Source organism: Dermacentor variabilis, chromosome 3 (genome assembly GCF_050947875.1).
Source record: "Dermacentor variabilis isolate Ectoservices chromosome 3, ASM5094787v1, whole genome shotgun sequence".
Classification (NCBI taxonomy): Eukaryota; Metazoa; Arthropoda; class Arachnida; order Ixodida; family Ixodidae; genus Dermacentor; species Dermacentor variabilis.
Window position 1 is genome coordinate 153,378,890 of NC_134570.1, and position 27,353 is coordinate 153,406,242.

Genomic DNA, 27,353 nt, shown 5'->3' on the forward strand with positions numbered 1-27,353 from the left:
ATTGTGGACATGCGAGATATCACCACACCCGACGCGTGCGTCAGTTCCTTGAGAAATCTTAGTCTTCGGCTCTTCTTTATATGTTGTTCCTTTGTCCCCCTCAAGTTATTGTGCTGGTGCTAGCTGGGTTTAGTTGCGCCTAACTGGACCAAGCTATCTATCGATGATGTAAGACCACAGGTGTTTGGTGCGTTCTTGTACCTCCCCTTTCTTTTGATGGTCTGGAATTCAAACACCATCTCCAATCAGAAGTTCTTGCATCCAGCGTTACCTGTGGCGCGTGTTGTAGTCTATTTGCGTTTGAGGACAAAAGGCTTCTTCAAATTTCCAAGCTGTTGTGCTGCAGGAAATTATAGAACCACCACTGCATGAGACGCAGGAAGCTTCGCTCTCAGTCGTCGTCCCATGGGTAACTCAGCTGGACTATATTGATTCTTCAATGCAGCTGTGTAAGTTAAAAGGGTTACGTATGGGTTTTTTGTCTTGGCTCTAGAAGTCTTGATAATTTTCACTGCTTCCACATAAAGTCCATTCCTTTGAGGAAAATGCGAGCTCAGGTAAAGTGCTTGATCCCATATTTTTGAGTGAGTATTACTAATTTGCACGACGAGAACTATATGGTTTTTCTACACACTGAACAGTTTCTTTACAGTTAGTATTATTTCAGTTCCAATTGATGGCTAATAGACACAGTATCTTGCGCGTGCTTGTGTCTTTGTGATGGCAAAATGACCTTCATGCTGCAGACGTAAAATGTGGTGCATGCAGTGATTCGGAACGACCACACAAATTTCATACCGGAGCAAGCCATAGTCATTGGTGAGATGGTGTTTGCGTTCGAAAAAGGCTTCTATGTCAGGAGAGATGTCTCACCTGAGGAGTTATACTCCCTTACGCAGCTCGTGGAGTTGCTGATACTGGGTCTAACCTCTGACTTCATCGAAGTTATTGTAGACCCGGGACTAAACTTGCCACAGTGCCTTCGACCTCATCTCCAAAGTCTGAGTGATCTGTCTCTTGTAGCGGGACTCTTTACAGGGTGCCAACGGCTTTGAGTTCTTTGACAGGGACAGAGGTAATGTCGTAATTTTACATCATAATCCTCATATTCACTCTCTGTAACCTGGGCGTGAGATAATCGAGACCTTTAGAAGTCAACATGCGTACTAGTGGCTTGTGGTTAGTCCCCAGAATGAACATTTTGCAAACAGCAAGATAGTCATTGAGCTTTACACAGGCTCACACAAGCGCAGGATCTTCCTTTTCAATTTCTGGGTAGCACTGTTTAGCCTCCTACAAAAATCGTGAAGCGTGAGCGATATCTGAGAACTTGTAATCTCTTTCTTTCTTAGTACTGCTCCGAGTCTCAAAAGATGAAGCATCAGCAGCAACAGTTGCCTCGCTTGCAGGATTGTAGGGATCCAAGAAGGGAAAGAGGTCAGTATACTCTTCCAGCAGTCAAATGCATGCTTTCGGGGCAAATCCAATATGAATGTTTGTCAGACGTTGCAGAACCACGGCAAGTTTAGATACTAAACATGCCAGGTTTGTCAGCATTCTGAGTATTCATTGCAATTATGTTTTGTTAGGGAGACTTTTCATCTGCAGAAGAGCTTTCCCTTACTTCTCATACTTTCATCTTCCGGAGTTCTTCACTGCAGCGTCGCTCATAACCCACTGTAGAGTTTTGGGATGTGCAGTCACGTTTCTTATGCTGATTGTCAGTGTTGAAGACTGCTTGGCAACAGTATGCCTAGCTCACGAATGCCACAGAGCAACTTCTAGAAAAAACAAGAATGCTTCCTAATTAAAGTGAAGATAATGGCCGAACCGATCCACCGAACGCAGGCTAGAGGTGAGTAAACGCACTGTCGGCCTATTGGGAAGCGTCTGCCTCCATCAATAAATTTGGTCGTGGGAGGTGTGATCCATCTCACTGTCTCTAGTCACAACGAGGAACGTACGTCATTCGTTTAAAAGTGCAGCACTGCACTTCCCTTTCTACCAGACGACGTATGCCGATCCTTATCTCTCCGGATCCCAAATTGTCAAGTTTCGTAATACCGTGGCTGTGCGACAAAGCGGTTTACTCTACTGTCACACCCTTGACCGATTCCACACACCCACAGATAAGATAATGAGTGCCAACGGGAATCCACACAAGTCTGTCCACGCGTCCTTCAGTCTCATTTCTCTGGGGCACTAAAGAAAGCATTAGGTGGCGGCACGTGGAGGGACGAAGTTATCGAGCCCTTGAAGTGCGCACTGATTACGCACGGGCTTTTCGAGGCATTGGTGTTATCTCAAGAGAGTCGCAGGCAGGGAAAGAAAGAAGACGGCGAGTTGGTTTTGTCAACAACAAGCGTCAGGAAACTGTCTCAAGCCCTCTGTGCGACAATTGTGCTGCTGCGACACGACTCCTTCTAAGATTAGCTATATTTACAGACATTAAACAAGTCGTAAAGTGTTTTGCCGCACATGCGGCCTGATAAGCCGTGTTACAATAAGCGATGGTCCGGGGATGATACGCCTGTGGTTTCATGTTCTCTTTTATCGTAAACGCAGAGCACAAATATCTCACAAAAGGACGGAAAGTTGGGCGAGTTGGTGCGGCGACATATTTTTCGTTCGTAGTGTGAAGTGACACACACAGAGACTAGCGGAAGCGCTCGTCCTGTCTTCTTCTAGTCTGTGTGTGTCTCACTTCGCGCTACGAGCCAAGAACAAATGCTTTAATGCGAAGAAATGAGACCGCTCACAGCTCGCCAATATCGGGGAGCTGTGCCGTGTTTATGTCTGCATACGTACGTAGCGGCGTACATAGGTGAGTGACTGTGATTGTTTGTGAGGTGTGTATGCTTGTGGGAGGGGAGGAAGGGAACAGCTTCTGTGCCCATTCTAAGACTGTTTTTCAGTACTTTCATTTGTTTACGAAACAGTCCGTGTCCATGCTTGTTCTTGTTCGCTCTGCTGGACCTTGATTTTACTAGGGCGTACAACTCTGCATGAGTGTTGGTGCTTTCAGACTGTTTTCAGCGTTTGCCGTTACTTTGGCGATTTGAAAGCTTTTTCTTAAAGCTTTTTCGTTGCTCAGTGCTGCGCCGTCGGCGCCGCCCGCGATGGTGGGCCGTTCCCGGACACAGTACAGTCTACAGTTCCAATGGGTATGTGCCGCTGGGTATGTCGTCGTGCCGCTGGGCATGCGTCATCATCGTCACGCCGTCGTCATCTCACCGTCGACGCCACACTGTCGTCGTCACACTATCGTCACACCATCGTCGTCGACCGATTCTAATCATACAATCGTCGTCATGCAGTCGTCCTCACGTCGTGCTCGCCATGCCACCGTCGTCATACACTCGTCGCCATCCTATTTTCGTCATGACGTCATCGTCATACCGCCTTCGTCTTTCCATCGACGTTATTCCTTCTTCGTCATTTCATCGTAATCACGCTGTCGTCATTCAGTCGGGGTTATACCGGCGTTGTCATGCAATCGTCGTCATTGCGTCGTCATGGTCATTTTCGTGCAGTTATTGTCATATCGTAGTCGTGATGCTGCCGTTGTTGTTCTATCGTCGCCATTCCAGCTTCGTCATCAGACTGTCGTCATACCGTCATCCTCTCGCCATCGTCGTCGTACAGTCATTGTCGTACAGTAGCGATCACGCCATCGCTGTCACACTGCCGTCGTTGTATTATCTTTATCCTTTCACAATCGTCATCACTTTATCATGCCGTCGTCTCCATAGCGCCTTCCTCTGCGCCAGTGCATGCTTAGTATGCCGGCGAGCACTCGGGCATTGAAGAGGCGCACAGTAGATCAGACGAGAACGTAATAAAGCATAACTTACATTGAAATGTCATGGGCGAAGTAGGACCTTCAGAACCCGCCGTGGTAGCTCAGTGGCTATGGTGTTGGGCTGCTGAGCACGAGGTCGCGGGATCGAATCCCGGCCACGGCGGCCGCATTTCGATGGGGGCGAAGTGCGAAAACACCCGTGTGCTTAGATTTAGGTGCACGTTAAAGAACCCCAGGTGGTCAAAATTTCCGGAGTCCTCCACTACGGCGTGCCTCATAATCAGAAAGTGGTTTTGGCACGTAAAACCCCAAATATTATTATATTATTAGGACCTTCAGACCTCGAAGCGATTTGGCGAGCTCGAGATCGGGAGCGAATTGAAACACCTTCAGGCGTTACACAATTGTAGCCGTCCTGCGAGCTATATTATTTTTTGCTTTACCTGTGACGATCAGTAGCCGACATGCCTTTAAGATGGCAAGTTTTCCTTGACTTAAAAAGGTAAAGAAAAAAGTGGCGCATCTTACGTATGTATGGAAATTAGTTATAAGCGAAGCTTTCTTTCATGTCTACTTAAATGTCTTCATTTTATTTCTATGTACCTCAATGTTCCTCGCTGAATGAACGCTCTGGTCCCATTTTGTTTACTTGATTTTTTTTCTCCACTCGGCTATGCTATTTCTTGACTTTCCTGTGGCCGATTTCTTTGTTCGTTTTTTGTTATTGTTGTTACCGGCTACTGCCTCGCTTCTCTTTAACTCAACCCTTCTCGCGAAACACACGCTTGGCGTTCACTTCTATTCCCTTCTTTCTCCCCACTCGGCCGCTTTTGATGCTGACTTCTTCGCTTCTCATGCTCATTTTGGGAAATCGACCAAGAATGTTTACCCACCCCATGGCGCATGCCTAGTTCCATAAATCCAGTCGGCCGAGTAGTCTATTTGGGCACCACACCAGAATACATCTATTCAGCAGCAACGAAAACCACTTGCAGTAGTCATAGCTCTAAGGTATTCCCGCAGCTACCTTAAAGAGAGGCACTTCAAGTCTCGCCTACCTCCTCTAGCTGTCTTGCTCAACTGAAAGGAAGATTAGGGAGATGGGTGACCGAAGCAGAACAGTTTGTCTTTCATGTTGCACATTGTCCAGGCGACAAGCTGTCTGATGACGATGCCTTGCCTAGACTGGCCATGGTGAAGAATGCGACGAGTGAGAATGGGCACGTGGCAAATATCTCGGAAGGCACGTAAGAAATAAAGAGTTATATGAAAACAAGTTTTACGTTCTAGAACGGGCCGCCGACAAAATACCCTGCAACTATATGATAACAGCCTACAGTCAGGAGGCCATGACGGCTTCTGGAAAACATGCGAAGTTGCAGGAGCGTATTCAATGGGAAAAAATTATATCTGGGAATATGTAAAACGCTTTATAAATGTAATGCAGCAAATACATATATAATTCACGTGGTAAACAAATAACAATTCCAATTTGCTCGAAGTATTCTTTCGACGTTGTGCAGCTGGACTTTGCCGATGTTAAAAATGAAACACGGCACTCATAACACGCACTGTGGGAATCGATGTCATGCAAAGTATTTTTCAGGTAGCGTGCTTTGCAGCATTGTTTGGGATTCTGCAAAGCGCTACCAGGTTAACCAATTCGCGTTTGTTTAAATAGAGTAGTCGTGTCTGTGACGACAGCAGCGAGACGACAGTGACGACGATCGTATGACGCTGACAACATGATTTCTACTCCGGCCATTCGACACCAACTTACAACATGCCGACTGTTGGGTTCCAGATGAATACTGGACGAGCGTAAGCGAGAGAAACCTGGATTGTGACATCGTCAGCGACTATTTGTTATACACTGGTACGTACATAGTATGGCTGAGTCATGTAGTGTACGTTAAACCGACGATGCCCTTTGCACTCCGGCGATAAAACGTTACAACCTCTCGAACTCGGCCGATCATGAAGGCGGTACAGGGTCGCACAGTTTCTACGTAGCGTGAGCTGCCACGAGGAAATTCCTAGGTAATGTGTATCTATACCGAAGACAGTGCCGCCTACAGTATGCGAGCTGTCACGAGGAACGAACTCGAGAAGCTGGCGCCTGAGTGCGCACGAAACTTCAAAGAGCTATAGTCGGCTCACGCGCGAAACGAATATGCGTGCGATCGTGGTCTAGGTGTGCACTGAAGTACATTTAAGTAAGAATGTCCAATAACACCACGTATGATTCAATTCTTAACTGCAGACAGCGAGGACGGCGCCCCTAAAACATGTTCATGTTCCTAAGATTTCACAACCTGTGGAACACAAGAATGCAAGCACGTCATGCCGACGTTAACGCACATTCTGCAAAAACCTTTATAGAAAGTGTCGCACACATCCGTGAGGCCTACAGAGCTCAACCATAGCCGCCACATTGGCTCGCCGTATTAGATGAATTAGCATGTTTGAGTAAGCTTTACCTTCCGCTATTTTTTTTCTTTATTGACGTTGGTGAGTGCGCTTAAAGAAAGCCACTGAAGTGTAAATATCACCGTCATTGCGATTGTATTCCACTGAATTTGCACAGCCAATAAAGAAAGAAAGCGATCGCGGCCTAGTGGTTAGCGCATTGAGATGCTGCGCTCGAAGGAAAAGGTTTCATTGCACTTTCGGTTATGCATTTCTTTTTATTTGAAAAGTTAGAAGCGAGGTGAGACAAGAAATACGCACATACCGCAAGGTAACGGGAACGAGGCGAAGAATTATTCGCCTCAAAGGAAGAATGATATTGTGCATCTAACGCCAACCTTTGTGGTTGTGCCCTTGGGCCGAGAAAGACGGTCTTTCGAGCATCAGCAGCAATAAAACATACTGTAAGAGCAGACATTTTAATTCACATTTACAAGACACATTTCTTTTCACTTTATTTTCTTTTAAAAAATTGATAACAGCAGTTTTCTCACCACCCAATTCATGGTCGATTCCCTAGGGTGGGTTGCGGCAGTGCACCTGTTACTTGAGCAGGTTTTGGGTGGCATTAGGATTTTCTAAGCTCATTGGTTGATCTCGTAACTATTCTTGCGCCTGCTTCATCCTTAGCTGATGTCCAAAAACTCCCCAGGCAGGGGTCTTTCCCCTTTGACAGCATCTATTCCGACAGGCGAATTACCTCATTATTTGTTTACCCGCAATGGCGCGAGAAGCATCGCGGTGGCTCTGATTCCTTCTAATGGAGGCTCAATACGGCTCACCAACCCCCAGGATATCAAGAAATCTCTCCGTGCTGCTACCTCTGCATACCAGACCATCACAGAAGCGAAACAGTTCGGCCCTCTAGGTATCGTGTGCAGATCACCAGACCAGACCTGTGTCGCGGTTTTGCTTCAGTCTTCATCATTCTCGTCACTGCCGGTGAGTGCCTTCATCCCTGCTTGCCTCACGTGCACTAAGGGAATAGTCAGAGGTGTCGATGCTGATCTATCTCCATCAGAGACATTAGAGAGATTGTCTGGGACTGGGATAATTGCTGTTTATCGCTGCCATAAGGCATAAAATATGCCATAAGGCCAAAATTTAGTTTTAGCTTTCTACCCCTGAGTGTGAAATTCAAGCGATACAGCTGAATCTCCCTGGATGTTGGCCCTTTACCATAGTAAATGCGTATTTTCCTTTTGGCGTACAGGACACACGCACACAGGATAGGGTTCTTCGTTCTTTTGGACGGGAGATCCTACTGTCAGGTGACTTCAACTATTGGCCTTTGCCGTGACAAGGGTTCGTGTCATCTGAGCTTTGGCTCTTCAGTAATGACCAGGAGTAGCCCAACACAACGCTTCCAACGAAGAACATGCATGCGAGGCATCCTCTTCACTGGCCGCCGTCCAAGCGGCCCGTGTTCGCCTTAATTCCCCATTTCTGGCAATATATCCCCATTTCTGGCAAAATATCTTGAAATATGACTTGCGCAAGCGGAACTATTGTTCCGCCTGCGCCGCATAAGATCACAACGCGCTCGCTTTGCCCTCATCCAGTACTGCCTTCCCAACGACGTCGCGCTGGAAGTGCACGACGTAATCTCCAATGCACCAGTGACAAAAGAGTACTCGAGCGTACCGTGCTGGGGTGCCCGAACGTAAGCGTCTGCGACAGCTCATTTATTTCCTCGGGGGAACTCGGTGACCTCCGACCTTCTCCGTCGCATGCAAGCCCCATTAGGAGATCGAGCGGCAATTTCTGACGAGCAGCTTCTGCGGGAGCTTCACCTGAAGCGACTACCAGCGTTCGTGCAGGCGCTCTTGGCCACGGCGTCAGACCTATCCCTGTCGACTTTCCACTTTGACATGCACGCTGACAAATTAACAGAAATTGCCGGACGATCACCCATCGTACTAGCCGTTTCATCAGCACCAGTTTCTGGCAGTTCTATGGCTGCGCAGCCCTCCCCGTCAGCCCATTCTACCAGCCAGATCACAACCCCGCGCCAAAACCACTGACCTACATTTTTGTGCGAAATGACTCGATTGCTCCAGGTGTGCGTTCATAGGAGTACGGAAGGGGACGAAAATTATGAAAGAAATTACTCTAAAGATTATCATGAAGGACCTAGAAAAAACGTAAAAGTCAGTGGTGTGAAAAACACACTACCGTATTGTCCCAGGAACGGCTAGGACGAAAGCTGTAGAGTATGTGATGTGTCCACGATAGGATTACCAAATTTCTTGGCGGATGAATACAACGAAGAAGGAAGAAGTTCATAATAAATGGATGTCGTGGTTCTGAGGTAATTACAGCGACCACAACATGGGGTCGCTGTAATTGCATAACCTTAACCTGTAATTGCTTGCCTTAACCTCTGTCTACGGCTATAACTTCACGAGTATCTACCGCTGGCACCGCATCACACCGCGGGATCGAATGTCTCGTACATGACGTTCTTAAATGTGTCGCACTGTTCGTTCCGTACAACGAACATGTATCTTCATTCTGTGTCAAAGAATGTATAAAAATGTGGTGCACTGGCCGAGTTGGTATCGGGTAGCTCACGCTGCTTAGCACAAAGCTTTTCTCGTACTTTTGCATTTGTTTGGTTCAGGAGACGCCCGCTTGTAGACAGCGTAAATGCGCACTGTTTTCCTTATTCACCTTGACTTTCTCTCGTTGTACGCGCATTTGTTTCCAAAGTGAACGTTGATGGCAACGCGTCATATGCGTGGCTGCCTTTACTTTTCTGTGAGGAATGGTCACGTCCACTTGCGTAACTACCACGGTACAAGAAAAATAATTCGGACGTTTACATTCCATCAAAAAACGCGACCAGACAACGTGCGCCCCTACCGCACACTTCTTCAAACAGTGACAGGTGGCGCCACGACAAGGAGCCCAACCAAGCCGTGATGTACCTTCTGCAGGTACTGCGGAATCGGCCCGCACCGTGGGTTATACGTGCATATCTTTAAGCGTGGCCAGTCACGGAAGTATTCCAGCTGCATTCGACACCAGGTTATCTCACTACTTCCGCTTGCATTTACTCGCACTGCATAAATAGACAGAAGAGCAACCAGGACGTGGCCTTGTCGTTCATGACAACTCGTTATCGAGAAGTGAGTTGTTGGAAGATTTTTCGAAACACCCGAGCGACTTCTCTGCGTATGGTTAAGTACACCGCTTCTCAGAAATAAAGAAAAAAGTTCGCGCAAGCCTCGCAGCCCGAATTTCTGTTCGTAATGAAGCACTTCTTGGCCGTAGTAGCGCCGCGTGAGCTTATGGGTCTGGCTGATCTTCGCAGGCTTGCCGGAACAACAATAGACACATCACAGCCACGTGGAGCATGCGGAAGGCCAAGGAAAAAGTCTTTAGTTTACAAGAAAGATTCAGATTTCCGTAATAAAAATGGAACACCTAAATTAAGAGACTGTGCTTTAAGAAATTTGGTGGACGCTTAAGCTTGGCCTTTAAGAGCGGAGCGCGATAGCATTCAAACATCCCTTACTGCTTCTCACGCTTCCCGGCAATTGCAGCGTATGTGACGTTAATGTTTACCGATAAACGCTGGCGGCGAGCCTTATACACGAAGGCGAGCTTTCTGGTAGAAACGCCGCTTCTTGTGTGGTCCGGCGAGGCTGTGTTTCTTGGTGATCCACAGCCTCGCCAAGAAATACATCAGTTTCAGGTTTCTGTTATTGTTTCGCACTTTTAATATTAAATTCTGAGAAGAGTTACCATAAAGTGGGGCATGCTCTGACGGTGTTTTGTTTCATGACGCTTTTTTGTGGGTTGTTATTCTAAAATTCCGAGGAATAACATTGTCAAGAATGTAAGGTAACTTATGAGCAATTTTTGATAGAATGGTGTGGCAATATAACGCGCACATGCCGCATGTCAGATAGCAAGGCGTGGCATGCACACATACCTAAATATATACGGAAATTTTCGTTCACGGACAACTCCGCCAACATCGACACCGACACCGAATTTTCTGCGACACGGGGCCCTTAATGCTACCGCCTTAAAACAGAAATGAACGCAACAATAGTGTGGCCGCTCACTTCACGGTTTGGCGCAGATGATCTGAATCCTCTGCGCCTGGCTGCGTTACGATAGTAAGCCTATTTTTCAACTCATTAGTTTTGTCGCAAATATATTACCGTAGAGAATAGAGGCAATGACAGGTCCTGGGTCCAATATATCACCAAAAGTGGAAGGTCTTCATCAGGGACGATGCCAGCTGCCCCAACTGTAAGACCTTGACACGAGACACCGATGTCTACCACCTGTTGTGGATTTGCCCAAGCTCGCGGCATATCCGAGAGCCCTTGCTCAGGGAGTCCGGCCTCCGCGCTGTTCGGCATGCTTACTTCAGGAAATGGAGTCGAGGTGAATGTCGTTAACAGTTTTACTAGACTTGCAGCACGATGCTGGGTCATAACTACAAATTGTTTTTTTTTTAACTCTGTCGTAAGGCAGTCGTGCTCGAAAAAGAAGAAAGCGTTTAACCGTCCACTGAGGGTCTTGGCATCACAGGCCACAACAACAACAACTGAGGGTCTACCAGCTGGGCACGCGATCGCACGTGATCTCGTGCGGCAAAGAAGAAGTGACACCCGGCTGGCCGGTGCGTAGCATTCCGAGCAGCGCAGCCAACGAACGAGAATTTAAGAAGGTAAGAGCACACGCCCCTCTCTTGACAGCTAGTCTCTCTTGAAAGATAGTCTCTTTTCTGCATGCATTAGCAATCCTTTTGGTAGCCCATGCGAGTGCATTTGTAAGGATGTCTCTTACTGGCGACTGTAAAGGAGCGCGCTACAAGTCACAGCAGAACGTTGCTTTAGTGTCGCCATTTGTAGTGCAGGCTACCAGGACCACTATAATGTAAGGGTTGCTTCCACTCAACTCAGTTACTTTCTTATCACCCACCGTTCATGGCGGCCCCACAACATAGGCGAAGTGCTGCTCGGTCCACTGACAAATAAAAAGTGTAGCATTGGCATCCGCATAAAATCATTGCAGAAGACGATGGCTTGCCCTTGAGAGAGAGCACAAGTATTACGCTGTTAGTTGTAAAACAAGCTAACGCGTGTGAAGGTACCGCGTACCTAAATTTTTTGCACCGTTCTAGGCACTCATTCTTTGTAAAAAGTGTCGTACACAAGCAGGCACTGAATCTTTGTTTTATATATATTCCATTCCGTCTTATGTAGTCCTTGCCGTAGCTTCTTCAACTGAACGGAATTTCCTATGTTATATGCAAGTTATATACAGCCAGCAGAAAGTAGCACTCCCTGCGTCCCTGCGTATTTGAGCTACGGATGTGACTAGTCTGGCTACAGTGGAAAAGGGCTTTTCGAAATAACAGAATGTCTGCCTGTAGTGCGTTCCGCATGTGTGTTCTTCATCAGTGGTAATAGAAGCCATACAACGCGTCCCGAAGCGCATATCACGAACCCATGCATAACACGGTGTCAGAAGTCGTTTCTCCGGTGGAGCAGTAACTATATTTTTCTGTGCGATGGCGTCGTTCCTGCCACCGACCCCACCGATCTTGTCGAGCTGCAAGCCCACAAAAGACGGAGAGGTTGGAAACAAAAGTTTCATATCTTCGAGGTGGCTGCAAAATACCCCAAAGAAGATGACGAGACGCGGCTTGCGTTGCTGCTACACGTCGGAGGACCGGAGCTCTTGCAGAAGTACCAGGCCCTCGGGTTTCTGACAGCGGAGCGGAAATTAAAAGAAGTCGTGGAATGCTTGGACCAGCATTTTGCCAAGTACGGCAATACGATGTATGCATCTGACGTACCTGAACCAATCGCAAGGTCAGACCTTTGAAGCATTTGTGCATGTTGTTGCTAAACAAGCAGATCAATATGCGTTTGGCATGGCACGCAACCGTATGATCACGGATGGACTGGTCCTTGGAATTAACTACAAAGCACTTAAAGAACGTCTTCTGCGTGAGAAAACGCTTACAATGGGCAATGTGATCGACCAGTGCATGGCGGCTCAATTGTCCAAAACGTACGCCGAAGAAATGCAACCACAGAAAAGTGAAGTGTTTCGCACTGTATCGGCGCAACCAACCAGTCTCACAAACTGATGACAGATCCTGAGGAGGCGCACCGTCATACCGTTAACAGCCACAGCACCATGCTAATGCCCAAATAACGTGCTCGAGGTGTGGCCAGCAGCACCAGCCAAGCCAGTGCCGAGCATATGGTCAGTTATCTCACAACTGCGGCAAACTAAACCACTACGCTGAATTGTGTCGACAGCCACAGCCACCACGCCAATGCCACCCAGACCAGTCGCGTGTTGTGCGAACATTGTACGAGAACAACGAATATGCGCCTCTCTCGTTAGATGTGCTAACTGTTTGCGCCGTCCACCACTCATCGTCGTCGTGGCTCCAAACGATCGAAGTGAATGAACATGAAGTTTCCTTCAAACTGGATACTGGTTCAGATGTCAACCTCATCTCTGTAGATGAACTGCAGAAATGGTCCAATCCCCCACTGCTCAGTGATCCCAGTGCATAACCACCTGCACTGGTGAACCACTGCCATGGCAGGGAGAGTGCCTTCTTAAGTGCAGCTCGTCAAGTTCATCAGCAGCATTTAATTTCTGTGAAATCGGTTTTCCAGCTGCTGCCATCTTGGGGCTAGATGCCTGCCGGAAGCTGAAGCTAATTCAACGCGTCAACAAACTTGACTACAGCCCGGCTAATGACACGCCAGCGAGAAATAAGACACCACAAAGCATTCTTGAAGCCTCTCAGCTTGCACACGTACCCTGCAGCACCAGCAGCTCTCTGCCAGCCACGTCCTATACCCGATCTGGGAGACAAGTTCGTCCTCCAAACAATATGAACTTGTAAAAAAAGCGAAAAAAGGGGCGTGTTATATATTGGTTATATGCAGTAAGAAGGAGCTAGCGGCCCCTACGTGCCAACGGAAATAAGCTACGGATGTGACCAGTCTGGCTACAGTGGGAAGGGGCTTTCCGATATAATGGAATAAACATGTCTTCCTGTAGTGCGTTCCGCATGTGTGTTCTTGATCAGTGGTAATCGAAGCTATCCAACGAGTCCCGGAGCGCCATATCACGAACCCACGCAAAACACCCCACACAAGATCACTTTGAAAACTTTGCCTCAATATGCAACCATTTTTTTTTCAAACAACATTTTTTCACACATAACAGTTGAGGGGCCTACCTCAACTTTTTCACTAATGACTCGCTGCTTGCATATTGACTTCGCTTATGTTTCTTTAAGTGGTTGCAATTGTTGAACTGTATGAGAATATTAGTTTGATGAATTGTTATATATTTTTCTGATGCTTGCAGCTACAACAACGCAAAAGCCTTCTTAAACAGCTGTCCGCGGCTCTGTAATGAAGTTAACGTTCACATATAAGTGTCTATGAACATAAAATATTGGAGTAGGCGGCATGCGCGCCACGTTATATTGCTTGCTGGTTGTCACCGGCCTCGTCGTTCGTGGAGAGATCTTATTATCACTATCGGCGAAATAATTTGGTGCCCCATTCTCTAGGCGTTTGGTGCGGTTGTCGTCGAGCTTCACACGCGCGCCTGGCGTTCGGTTTTACCTGCCTCGCAGGATGTTGCACGCGGTGGCCGAGGAAGAAGCAGCGCTTTGCCCGGCGCCAGCTGGGGAGCCGCGAAGCAAGCCGTCTACCTTCTCAGAACACGTGTCAGCCGCCATCGGCTCCCGCTCGTACATCTGGACTTTTACAGCCATCGCCGGCATCCTCGTCGTCTCTTCCATGATGGCGACGTCGGCGAGGCGCGACGACGTAGGTGGCGCCGCCTCGCAGTTAGCGGCGCACAGGCACCGGGCATCGGCGGGCGACGCCGACGCCCGCCTCGCGGCGCCACTTTCGCCCGGCAGTGGGCTCCAGAGCGATGGCGGGGGGCAGCGGACGTGAGTGCTCCACATTGTTCCTGCTACGTCCGCAAGCGATCGCAGAGGGCGCCTTTAGCCGCCCGGCATGTCCCGCCACAGTGACGCGTACCGCGCTTGAGTAGGTGTTAGTTCATTATTTGTAACAGTGCGAACAAATTTACCCATTGCAAACGGCATCATTTTGGAACACAACTAAAGCCCAGGCTAAACACATAAACCAACGTGAAAATTTTCACACGACACAATAAGCATGTAGAAAACGAATAGTTCGGCAGCGTATAGTAGGCGATACCCGACGTGAAGTGTAGCACCCGGCGCCAGTCGTCAACTGTCACGTTGCGCGAGCGCGGGTGGCCGCATCTTGCAGTGACACCTCGAGAGCCGGAGGTGCTATTCCCAACACTATGAGGTTGCGCCATTTTGTTGAGTTCGCCATCTTGTCATCTCTGATAGGCTCACAGAGCGGCGACGCCCTGTGACTGGCTCCGACTGCCTACGTGATGGAACTTGACGCCATGATCGAAGACGAGCTCGTACAGACTAGGACACCCGCACTCGAGCCGAGGCCACTCTATTGATGAGGAGGGTGAACTTCTCTTCCAAAAAGGCGGAGATATCAGGAACTATGGGTCGCGTACTTATTGACATCTGATTTGTTTCCCCGCCTACTTCGGGGGGCGGGGGGTGGGGTCTGATGGCACTGCAGACGTCGTGGTTTTTTGCATTAGAGTAACAGTTTGCTATTAAGGAACACTGGCGTTGTGCGAGCGCTTCGGATATGGCAATAGATTAGTTTTAACACACCGACAGTCGCTTTCGTATCACTTAATGTCGCAGACGCGAGTTATTCAGTTATCACAGCACTGCGAACGTTGCTGCACACGCTACGGTAGAATTTTGCTACGACTTGAACACCGGCATTTCGGCCACTTCTTAACGATGGTTATTTTCGCGTCGCACGAAAGCATCCGCATCAGTGCAACAAAGCCGAGGGAACGGAGCCGTTAGTGAACTTTTGAAAAAAAATTACCGACGATTACGTTACTTCCTAATGCGAAGTTTGAGCGCAGCAAATAAGCTGTTTCACCTTTTCGATAGATTGAGGCAAAGAAATCGAGCAACACATGTATGCGCTATCACAGAATTTTTTTTTATTTTTCACACGTATTCCTTTAACAGAGACTCCACTAACAGTTTTTGACAGTCATGAAGGAAGCTTTGTGGTCGGAGAAATAGACTGATATATGTTCGACTTGGTACACCAATGCTTGATTCTCAAAGACGAGATGTATACAAGTGCCTCGCGAGGTTGTCACAGCCGTGGGACGCGTTACGAGCGAGAGGAACGGGATGTTCTCCCGCATAAGTGTTAGGAAATTGCTGTTTGTCTTTATGTCAAGCCGCCACCGATCTGGCTCTCTGATTGCCACCGCACAGGGCGAACGGCAGCGGCAATTTCGGCTCGGGCGGTGCACATATACAGATCCGCCGCCACCGATCTGGCTCTCTGATTGCCACCGCACAGGGGTTGCATTGGAGGAGGAGCGAAGAAAGGAATTAAGTTCGAGCCGGCGCTTTGACAACCGGAGACTCGCAGGAAGAGGGGTGAGGGGGGCGGCGTGTACACCCAGCGGCAAACGATGGGGGCAGAAGCGCGCGCAGCAAGCGGACAACACGATAAAGGGAGGAGGGAAGAGATAGCAGCGACTGACTGATGCCGCTGACGCCGATAGTGAGTCAACCCCAGCTGCGGAGTTGGTTTCAGGGACAACGAATAACCGGCGCGTCGGCAACTGAAGAGCACCCTATCCGCCACACAAGAACAGGGGGGGGGGGGTCCCTTTCCTCCTCTTTCTGCATGGCGGCGACGGTGTTCTATGCAGTCACGTTATCTTGACTCTCTAGCGGCGTCAGCGGCATCCAGCGGTATCAGTCGGTCGCTGCTAGCGCTGGGGGGATGAAAGGGGGGCGGAGCTGGTTACGAGGCCGACGACGACGACGACGCGAAACCCAGGAACGGACGCCAAAGAGCTGCGCTCTAAAAGCAAAGTGGCTGTCGCAACGTAGCGAACGCTGGGTACGCTCCTTGTTTACACTGGCGCCATCGACGGTGTTAATGTTCCTATCGGACATTTGCAGTCGTTGCTCTTCGCTAGAAGGAGGTGCTGACTCGCCAAGTTGGTGAGCTTCTCATTCGAATGTGCCTGCGCTGTTCGCGAATAGCTGCGCACGCACAGATGCGCAAGAACAGAAGCACACTAGCCCTGGCTGATGCAGGCAGGCTACACCGATGCCTCCGGCTCTCAACTAATTGACGCAACAGGTTTTGACGGCTAACAACGGCATCATTTCGGGAAGAATTTCTTCACGATGCACACGACCTCGCCATCGTCTATGACATCATTGCCTGCCGTGTTCTCAGAAGTCCATGCACTCTCGGGACCGAGTCTGCGTGGCATGCCAAACAATAGAGTTTCTTACAAATATACCCATAGTAAACTCTGGCGCTAGAACCGTTCTTAACTTCGTTCATAAAGCTTGAAACGATTATCTGGTTAGTAAATTCATCTTTTTAAACGAATTATCGCGTTTTATTTCATTGATTATTCATAAATGTCGAGACTTATTGCCTTCAAGGGTTAGAGAAATCAGTTGTTCTGAAATAAAAAAAGAAAGCGATTTAAGGGGACAGGGTAAGCAAAAAATACGAAAAAAATCAATTTTTAGTTTTTTTCTAAATATGAAAGTACATTATTTTCTGCATCATTTGATGTATCACACTCTATTCTGTGCAATTTATACCAACCTGAAAAAACTATCTGAATGCAAAGCGGTCAGCGACACACCCCCTTTACGAGCGGTGTGTTTTCTTCACTTTTACTAAAAATTAAAAAAAACACGAAATATTCCTAATTTTAGCTGAAAGAGAAAGCTCTCTGGCAACCATCCAAGTTGTTGGCCAAGAAAAGCATGAGACGCTGCTGCGCGGCTTACACGTTTTCCATGCGGTGCTGTTCTGAGTATGCTGGTTTTGTTTACTTTAACCTCAGTTTTCTCAAAACAAGATCTTTTGTTACGTCAGTACCATTATTTTCGAAATGACAATAGATATCAAGCTGACTTTTTCTGTGCATACAGTACATATATGTGGTAATTCACTGTAGCAAAATTATTAGCGTGCGAATGAATTTGTTTATATTAAAATAAAAATATGTGCAAAATTTGGTCAAAATTAGTGTGTAGAAAGTAAAAAATATCCCTAATAATTTAATTTCTCGTATACTAAAATAATTTTCGTACAGCGGCTAGAAGATGAAATTCTGAACAAAATGAAGTAAATATCTTGCCACTATCTTTATTAGTTGCTGAGAAAAGTGCACCACAATATGCCCAAAAATACATGGGAAAGATGAGGCTCACCCTGTCCCCTTAAATAACGGGTCAAGGAACGTCACAAAACCCGAGAAGAAATAGATTAGACGGAAGCTGTTCATTTGCCCTCCTTTTCCATTGTGCCTGAACCATCGGACGGGATAGTGCTCCCTGGTAATTACAAAGCAGGTAAGCCTATGTCGGACTCTAGATGGTCTTTACGGCTGCAGCAACTCGAGACACTCCGGGTCCCTCGTGCGTTCCGGCGCCGAACGCGTTCGCAAGGGGGCAGCACGGCGGTCGGCTGCGTCAGCCGAGGACCGCCAGCTGAACGCTGCCGGCGCGGAGACGGGCGAGCCCGAGTACATCCGCCAAGTGGATGGCTGCCGCTCGACCGTGTGCCGCTGGCAGGGAGAGTACTTGGGGGGCAAGCTGGACGAGACGGTCGACCCGTGCATGGACTTCTACAGCTACGCGTGTCCCAGCCGCTGGTTCCACCAGGACACCCTCGCGGCCATGCCCTACAGATTCTACGCGGCGGGACAGCTCATGTGAGTGCAGTTGTGTTTGGCAACGAGTCGCATGCCGACGTGATTCATCAACAACAGCAAAGCGACTTGTGCGGAGCTTTTTTTTTTTCACGCTTGTGCGTCAAGCATGCGTTGGGGGTGTGCGATTAGTAATTTGACTCGAGCACGAACCGAATAGTTCCAGAAGCGAATCGAATCGAATATCGAATACTCTAAGAAATAGTTTTCGAATAATGAACAGTCGCTTTCCTCATTATTCCAAAACAATGCTCATACCATAGTATTTGCAAGGTTCCGTCATTACGTTGCAGGTTATAAATTATTCCTAATTTATAGCACAAAATAGACCATTAGGAACAAATATGTAGTTTTCTCGCATACACGGGACTCTTCGGTGAGTGCGAATGAACCTGGTTTACCCGGTAAGGTCTGACTTCCTGAACGACGAAGCCTGTTAACTACTACTTAACTTTAGAACACCTGCTTTGACCATGTGACTGAAATATATCGTAATATTATGTTTCATTCAACGCACTTCATGTTTCCTAAATGAGAACACTAATAAAACGATAATCGTGTTTATGAAAAGCGTATATTTCGTTCGAAAACCTTGCCGAATAGAAGAATGTTCGATTTGCTATTCGAAATTCAGGAATATTCGCACACATCTACTTAAATACCTTACATGTGGACGACGCGCACGATGGCACATCATATCGCTCGATCAGTTTTGCAGGAAAGCTATGAGAGCCTTCAAGTACTAAAAAAATTACAAAGACGAACGGGTGGAGTACTCATTCGCCGCATCCTCCACTTCACATGTGGAAGAAAGCAATAAAAATATTAGGTTTTAGCAAAGCAAGGTACAATGTCAGGCTTGCTAGTGCTTCTTCTTTTCTTTGTTTCGTTCTTTGCGTGTTCGATTGCTTTTTATACCTCTACCGCGCAGTACAAGACATAGGACGCAGAAGACGTCGGAGGCGCACAAGCGCTTGCTTGACATGAACTTAAGAGACTATGAATTTAGGGAAAGCACAGGGCAAATTAAGTGTTCTGTTAATGAAATGTAGGAAATATATGGAAAAGGGAAATGTAAGTTAAGGACAAGGCAACTTTCCGCCGATGAGGAGCAGAACTCGCATCTATCGGAACTCGACCATCCAGCTACCTCAGTGGCAATCCCGTCCGTCACTGTAACTTTATCATCCGGGCTTGAGGGGCCGTCGCCTACCGTTTGAGCTAACCAAGACGCTAGGTGATCGCAGAGCGGGCCTGAATTGATCGACTTTTCTAAACACAGGGACACCGCCTATGGCGAAACATTTCTGCGAAAGTCCACAAGACGGACGCTTCCGCAACAGGTTCTGGAACTGATTAGCCAGGGTCTACGTGGTGCTGTAGGGGCTGTGTCGTGTACATAACTGTGAAAGTTCGCCTAAACATTGGTCACGAACGTGACTCAGGTACCGCTTGGAGAACATGTTCCACGAGTTCCACCAAGCCGATGCGAGCGTGGATGCGAGCAGCCGCAACGCCAGCTTCATGTCGCGCGCCTCGGACTTCTTCCTGCGCTGCGTCTCGAAGGAGAGGAGCCGAGGACCATGGCCGGACCTCGAGGACCTCTTCCGTCACTATGGTCTCGAGGTGCGTTCTTGACTGGTGCGCCCTCGGAATTAAATGCTTCCTCGCCAAGCTTGTGGCATTTCGCAGAAACGATCGTGGTGGATAGATAATAATAATAATCATGATCCTATGTATGCCGACTGCAGGACGGAGGCCTCTATACCAGGGGTCTGAAACTGCACTCCCGTGTTGGGTTGGCTGACTGGAACCATCTTAGGCCTGCAAATTCGATTATTTCATCGCGCCACCTGATTCTCTGCCCGTCCTCGACTTCGCTTCCTTTCTCTTGGCCCATACTAGGCCCAACCATGGCCTAGTTATAGTAGGCCACCGGTTATTTGCGCAATTCAATTCATTCATCGGCTACGCCCGTTTGCTAATCTATACACCGGTGTCGTCGTATGCCTGAACGTCGCGCTCAACCCTTTTCACTCGATTTATCGTCAATGTTTCGCCTATAGTTGGTCTTTTGGAACAACAACGTCTGCAGGGTGTTCGAGTTGCGATGAATAGGTATTAGACTTGCAACGTAAGAACTGCGGTGATGAGGCCTCTCGTCTGGCTGCGCTGGATAGTGAACACTGCGGTATATTAGTTTCGTAGTCCCGTATCGCCCAGGAATTCTGAGGAGCTGCATTCAGCCAACAAGCTTCTTGCGTACGTAGCGTCTCGGGCCTTTGTCCATGATAAGTTTTCCAGGACTGCCCGAGACCGGGTCATTGGCTATCAGCAAAAACTAATGATACCAAAGATGCCTAAAACGTGATTAACTTTGCGTGAATGAAGTGTGATTGAAAAGACAAGAAATGAGAGATCAGTGACGAATAGAGTGATGGAAATTGACAAAGTATAATTTAATGATGCCCCAAGTATTCAATGTTTAAATGTTTAAACGCCGTCGCGGTATGTGGCTTGGTCTTCAGAGAAACCTTGTTTTAAATGTGGAAAACAGTTTAAAGGAACGTTTTCAAGCGTGCACTACAAATCTTGCATTGAAATTGTGGCCTTAACCATGATTATTTAAAACTTCATGACTTCAACTTATTGGCAGCATTTTGCACAAAAACACACAAAAAATTATAAGGTTTTACGTGCCAAAACCACTTTCTGATTATGAGGCACGCCGTAGTGGAGGACTCCGGAAATTTCTACCGCCTGGGGTTCTTTAACGTGCACCTAAATCTAAGTACACAGGTGTTTTCGCATTTCGCCCACATCGAAATGCAGCCGCCGTGGCCGGGATTAGATCCCGCGACCTCGTGCTCAGCAGCCTAACACCATAGCCACTGAGCAACCGCGGCGGGTTGCATAAAAGCACAATACAGCCGCCTAATTCTACGGGAGGCTGGTAAAAACTTACTTTGTTTCATTCGCACACAAAGCTTTCCTTAATACATGAAAGCTGCTGCGACTTTGGTAAGATACACCACTGTATATCGAGTCTTCGTAGTTCGGAATATTGCTTCGTATTGAAGCGCCTCCTCTATGACGCGGTGCCTGCGTGATTTTCATCCCTTTCAATCTGCGACTGATGTCAATTAAGGTGAGCGTCGATATGTACTTGACTGTCGCTGTGAGAGGACTTTTGTCTCGGCCCAGCGCTATCCGTACGAAGCATCGCCGGAGGACACGTCGTCGTCGCTCACTCTGCCCAACCTGACCCGCGTTGCGGGGCTGCTGGACCGTGAGCTCGGCTTGGCGGCCATCTTCCGGCCATCGCTGACCGCTGCGCGTCGCCGCAGACAAGCTCAGAGCGTGGTCCTCTTCCTAGACCCGCCGGAGTCCACGCCCTCCCTTCGCCTCCGAGGCGTCCTGGGCAAGCCCGACAAGGACGCGCTGCTGAATAAGATCCTCGCCGGCTTCGCTCTCGTCAAGGCGCCGTCTCGAAGGCTCGAGGAGGAAGCCGCGCAGGTGCGTTGTCGGAGATTGGCTTACATCCGCTTACAGATCGTGCTGAGTTTAATTTTTTTTAAATTTTTTTAGTCTTTCAAGCTTGCGTTGCTTTCATTTGAAGCTGATGTAAGCAACAGAAATTATTATTCAAAGAGAGAACAAAAACGGCAGTCATCGACCTGACAAAACGCCAGCCCTCTTTTACCAAATGTTTGCGCGAACGACGTAACGTGGCAACAAAGAGAGACGGCAGATATCGGCGCACGTGAACAAATGCAAAACAAGAAACATGACGATTACAGAGAGATTTCAGGGTCACACCTACATTTTTTTTAGCTGCGCGCCCGTAGATAAGCGACTGCAAATGCATGCATTCGGTGACGCCACCAATTCGATGCACAGTTCGGTGGCGGCTGTTCGGTTTTCATGGTTATGAAGTTTCCTGAATTGTGTTGAAACTAAATTTTCAATCGACAGAATCAACTGACACCTGGAGGGGAGACTTGTACGTAGATATCCGCAACCTGTTGAGCCGTGCTGCTCTTTCAGGTGCTTGCGGTCGACCAGCAACTGTCCGCCATCATTCGAGTGGGCCGCGTCGCGTCTTCTTCTGGACACCCGACTTCGGCAACTTCCGGCGCTGAGCCCGTTCACCATGTCGCTCTTACCAACATTAGCACACTGGCCATGGAGTACGGCAACAACAAGGCATGGTCGTGGGAGGAGTACGCGCGCATTCTGCTGGGCGACGTCGTCCTCGGCAAGAATGCCTCGAAAGAACCGCGCGTTCTTGTTCAGGTAAGACAGCGCAGCTGCACTTGCGATCGATCAGCTTGTGGAAATTTCGTTGGCGTGATTTTTCTTACGCTCTACCACACGCAAGTGTGCGCAATACAAGTGTGGCGCTCCACATTTTGCACATTCCGTAGCATCGCGCATTTAATATGACGTGGTTTTCTCTTTTACGACACGTTAGTTTCGTTTCCTGTAACGTAGATGTACGGCAATGCTTTTAGATGTTAAATGTTATTATGGTAGCATATACGTTCAAAAACGCTTTAGCGCAATATGTTATGTGAGGGATTATGTGTAACATCATCTTTTTTTTTTTTTTTGAGTGCGCTGAAATCGCCACTCGTAATGTTTCTAGGCCTTCATACTTTGCTCTGGGCTCTCACGGATGTTCATTTGATTGAAGAATACGCTCGTGTACTCACATACTCATTAACCAATGAAATAATCACCTTTAATATTTGAAATTCTAACGCTCACCCGTATAAGGAGGTACGGACCACTGTGCTTCAATATAAAAAACCCGTAGGCTGAGCCGCGGAAAAAAACGTCAGCCGTGTGCCGCAGTCAAAAAGACTAGGCACTTCATCGGCTGGGGCGATTTCCAGGCGTTCAAACCATTTAACCCCGGCGCGCAGTTGAAAACGACCGTGACCACGCTTAGACCTATAGTCTTCAGTTAGGCTTTGGAAACTAGGCTGTAAAAGTGGCAATTTTGAGGTGATTGGTTTAGTGAGAAGACAACGTTTCAATTCGGTGCCGTGCTTGCTCTGTCCCTTTGCACAGGTCGACAGTCCCGAACAACTGGCGCAACTGTCGGCGCTGCTCGGGAGACACGAGGCGACCGCGCTGCTCAACTACGTGGCCTTCTCGCTTGCTGTCTTTCTGTGCCCTGCTTTGCCCCACGGTGGAACTGCGCAAGAGCTGCTCCCTCTGAGCCACGGAGAGCACGTGCCTCAGGTAGGAGCTGCACTCCACCGAGGCGGGGTACACGGAACAATCTATAACCACAGTTTCAGGGTCTTTGAGGTGCGTAAAAATAAGTAAGTGCCATGGAAAACATTGGCACTTTCGCCCGAAGGGCGAAGCACGGACTTGGATCGATAGCAAGATTTATAACTTCGCGCTTCAACTTTTCGGACGGTGATGCGCTGTGAATTTTCTCTATCTAGAAATTTGTTTGCGGGCTGCCATTCTCAAGATTCTGAGAAATGATTTAGTCGAGAACGTATAACCTAGTATGGGCAACTTTTGTGATTGAACGGTGCGGCAGTATAACCCGCAAAGACGGCATTAATAAGCATGCAGCATACATATGCCTAAATATATGCGGAGCCCCACGTCGGCGGCAGCGGAAAAATTCGCTTGGAGTGTCCGTATAAAAACATAAACCCCATGTAAGCGCTTTTGCGCGCGACGACAAGCGACGCATTGAAATGGCTGTTGCGTCCACTCGTCGCCTACAAATAGTACCCCACGCGGGTGAAGGCTTTGCGCACCGAAACTGGCGTGACGCCTGACCTCATTCTGAAAGTCTTGTAGTAGTTTTTTTTTAACCTTTTCGCGTATCGAAATTCGGTTGTTTGCGCTCTCCGCGTGATAACCGGTAGTACTTGACTGACGTGCATTGTGTTTTTGGCTAGTCGTAACACTTCCGGGCGACTAGCGACGAATTTTAGATTTCTAGAACCGAGCGTTGTGCTCGCGCGATGACCCATCTCGTCACTTTGGCGCACAAGATCGGTGACATGGGGTTTGAGCTTAATTGTTATCGCAAAAAGAAAAATTACGCAACACTTATTTTCTCAGAATTTTCATGCGTTGTACGAAGCGCGTAGATTTTGTAGAACATAACTTGTTCAACCGTTCCGGTGTGTCGTACTGCCGTTATCCACTATATTTCCCAGATTCCTAAAGAACTATATGTGATACCGAGTTAAAATTCTGTGGTAGTGAAAGAGGAGGGGGGAGGCGTATTTTACTTGAAATTTGAGGAAAAACTTTAACTCTACTGACCTAATTAGCACTGCCTCTATTCACTTAACCTTTGCTTTATTTACACTTTAGTGCGTTATACGGGGTTCGTGTTGCCTTTGCTCCTTGTCCTCGGTGAATTAATCGAGCCATCTGTTTATATGTAGTGAAAATAAGGGGGACGTTATGGGTAAAGGCGGGGTAAGTTGAGTATGTCTGGGTTTAGAGCGGTCTTCAATAAGTTGCGTATTCAAGTGCTGCGGAGCGTTTAAAATAGTTGTGTTTTACGAGCAGAACAATATTTAGCCCCCTGTCGGCATAATTACATTTACCACGGGGATGAAAGTTACAAAAACGGGGCAACGATTGTGGCATAACAGTAGGGGAAGTTAAATACGTGTGCATAATGCTACATAAGTACTAATAATAGTAATAGTAATACTATTACTAATTATAGTAATCACAGTAACACTACATTGTACAACATAATAATACATAAGCTTTGCAGAATATTTAAGGTGGTGTTCCAAGATGCATCTACGACCGTTGTCAGCAATGTTTCTCGATGTGTCGAGCGAACTCTACTTTATATACACTAAATTTATGTCCGATCGTGATGAGAAATAAAATAATTGTAGTGTGTAGCGACATATTAACGTTTCTATCTTAATTAGGAACGTTGAAAAGGATTACTGAGCACTCGTCGCTTTCTTCGTTTCTTTCTTTTTTCTTTTTTCTTTTTTTTTTTTGATGTTTTACTTTATGTCTCGCCAAGCATGCCAAGGTAACTCGCACTTTTGCCGAAGTGACAGCGCACGCGAACCATATTTTTTTCGTTCTAACGTAGTTGCTTGTATTTTATTTTGTTATTGTCGTTACCACATTACCAAAATGTAAATATTTTCCATCGGCCTATTTTGTCCTCCCTTCTTATACTCTGGCCTTGAAACTTTCCGTTCAGGAGTAATGTGACAATAAAATTTCCGGACGATGTCGCACCTGCTGTTAGCAACATAATATTTTTAGGTGTGCATTTTCATGCACACTTATCTTGGAACGCACATGCTAATTGAAGCATAAATTGTGAAGGGCTGAAGGTTGTTGTGGTTGTTCAACGAACATGTGACTCATAACCATTATGGCGGATTGAGGAAGAAATGGGTGAATAATTCCAAGTTATAATTACAGGTCAATTTTCATGACTGATATGAGGTAAATGTTCTTGAAAGGCAAAATTGCATGTCAAGATAATAGCAATTAAATCAGTCAGATTCAATAATCATTATTGAATATTACACAAGAAAAGCAATGAGATGCTAATTTAATAGGGCTTTCGGTCCGACTCAATAAGAACTTCCTGTGCCGTGGAGTAAACATTCCAGTGGCTTAATCACACGGTATATGCCCTAAACCAAAGAATAACAGCTTTTTAACACTCAGGTCAAGTCTTCGAAGAGGAAAATTAACTATTCTTTTTTTCTTGCCGCAGCAAAGCAGCGATGAGATCGAAAGAAGCGGCACGAATTGTTTCCTCCTCATTACGTTCTCCGCCCGACTATCGGTCACTGCGTCATGTCCCCGAGTACATCGATCTTGCTTCATCTCTGCATATATATATATATATATATATATATATATATATATATATATATATATATATATATAATATATATATGGGGGGGGGGGGGCGTGGCGCATTTCACCGATTATGGAATGTAGGGTACAGCTGCTGCGCTTCCAGATAGATGCTAAATGGCGAGAGTATAGATATACAAGAGCTTGCGTCTAAAAAAAAATTTAAAAAAAATACGCAGGTGCCCGAAGAGCTGCAGGCGTGCGTTCACCTGCTGGCAAGAACGTACCGCTTCGGCGCCCTCTCCCTCGCCCGCCAGGCGGTCAGCCGGGACACCAGCGACGGGAGTAGCTACAAGTCAGTGCTGCACGGCGAGTTCGGACATGGGCGCACGTCTTTGTCACGCAGAAACGCATTACGGCTGCACGACGTCGCTGTTAAAAAAACCTGGAAGTTTTGTTGCGCCAACGCTGGTGCACATATTAATCATTGTGTTCCGTGGTCGCTTTGATTATATTCCCGAGAAAGAAACCATGGGGCTTTTGAGTTTGCTCTCAGGAACAGGCTGCCGATTTACGTGGCGAAAGTAAGATGGTGAGAGCTAGTACCAGTCCCCCATTGAGCGGCCCCTTATGCTCATTGAGTACACATTTATGTCCTGCATAAACTTCATTTCTTAAGAATGACAGAATTACAAGTTATAATATACAGAAAGAGGTCCCGTGGTCAGTTAATGTAGTCGGACGTCTTGACAGAAATATGCGTACATGATATAAATGGCAGAATCGGAACTGAATTTCACTGATCAGAAAATTCTAAACAATATGAAAACAAGAAATGTACAGTAGTACAGAAAAGGTTCTGACTGCTGGCGGAGGAAGATAGCACCAGAACATCTTAATGATACAAGATTAAGTACGAAATCAAACTGAAATTACAGGTTTTATTAAAACTGGAAATACAAAACTCGAAATCCGAAGAAGCATGAAATATAACAAACACAGAAACATCAAACTTACTGAGTGTCTAGCCTATGTCACTGTTACAAACGTATTGTTTTTCTTTTTCTTCTATGTATAGATGATGTAACCAAAACCATTTTTTTATGTACTGTTCAAATAGCAATGTAAATGTTACGCATGTATGACTCTGTTAAACCAACAGACCTTTCATGTCCCTTCGCTGCTATAATCTGTGACGAGATTGGCAGTATTCTTAAATAAATAAATAAATAAATAAATAAATACACACGTGCTGGCAGGCGTTAAGGTGATGTACGTACTTAATGACCCAAGGTTCCTCACGGGGCATATTCTGCGAGTGCAACGCATCCACCGTTGCGGAGCCATCGTTTTCCCGCAAGCCCGACCTGCACCG

The 27,353-nt window shown here is 47.1% G+C and overlaps 1 protein-coding gene across 2 annotated transcripts; it reads left to right on the plus strand.

Annotated features, from left to right (window-relative positions):
• The first annotated feature begins 5,211 nt into the window (after positions 1–5,211).
• Positions 5,212–26,549, plus strand: LOC142576412 (uncharacterized). Of its 2 annotated transcripts, XM_075686539.1 has the most exons (9): positions 5,212–5,678; positions 7,064–7,213; positions 13,914–14,237; positions 17,822–18,142; positions 19,585–19,765; positions 21,344–21,655; positions 22,187–22,435; positions 23,216–23,389; positions 26,218–26,549. In XM_075686539.1, the coding sequence occupies exons 3-9, from the start codon at positions 13,915–13,917 to the stop codon at positions 26,485–26,487; spliced, it is 1,830 nt and encodes a 609-aa protein (XP_075542654.1). In that variant the 5' UTR covers positions 5,212–5,678; positions 7,064–7,213; position 13,914; the 3' UTR covers positions 26,488–26,549. The 2 variants fall into 2 exon arrangements, with proteins under 2 accessions (XP_075542654.1, XP_075542652.1); XM_075686537.1 differs by lacking the exons at positions 5,212–5,678; positions 7,064–7,213 and adding an exon at positions 10,844–10,961.
• The last annotated feature ends 804 nt before the right edge of the window (positions 26,550–27,353 follow it).

Bases quoted from the DNA above. Each gene is read 5' to 3' on its own strand.
- LOC142576412 (XM_075686539.1), top strand. From the start codon at position 13,915: ATGTTGCACGCGGTGGCCGAGGAAGAAGCAGCGCTTTGCCCGGCGCCA. The intron at 14,238-17,821 runs GTGAGTGCTCCA...TTACGGCTGCAG, and splicing joins GATGGCGGGGGGCAGCGGAC to CAACTCGAGACACTCCGGGT. The intron at 18,143-19,584 runs GTGAGTGCAGTT...AACGTGACTCAG, and splicing joins TACGCGGCGGGACAGCTCAT to GTACCGCTTGGAGAACATGT.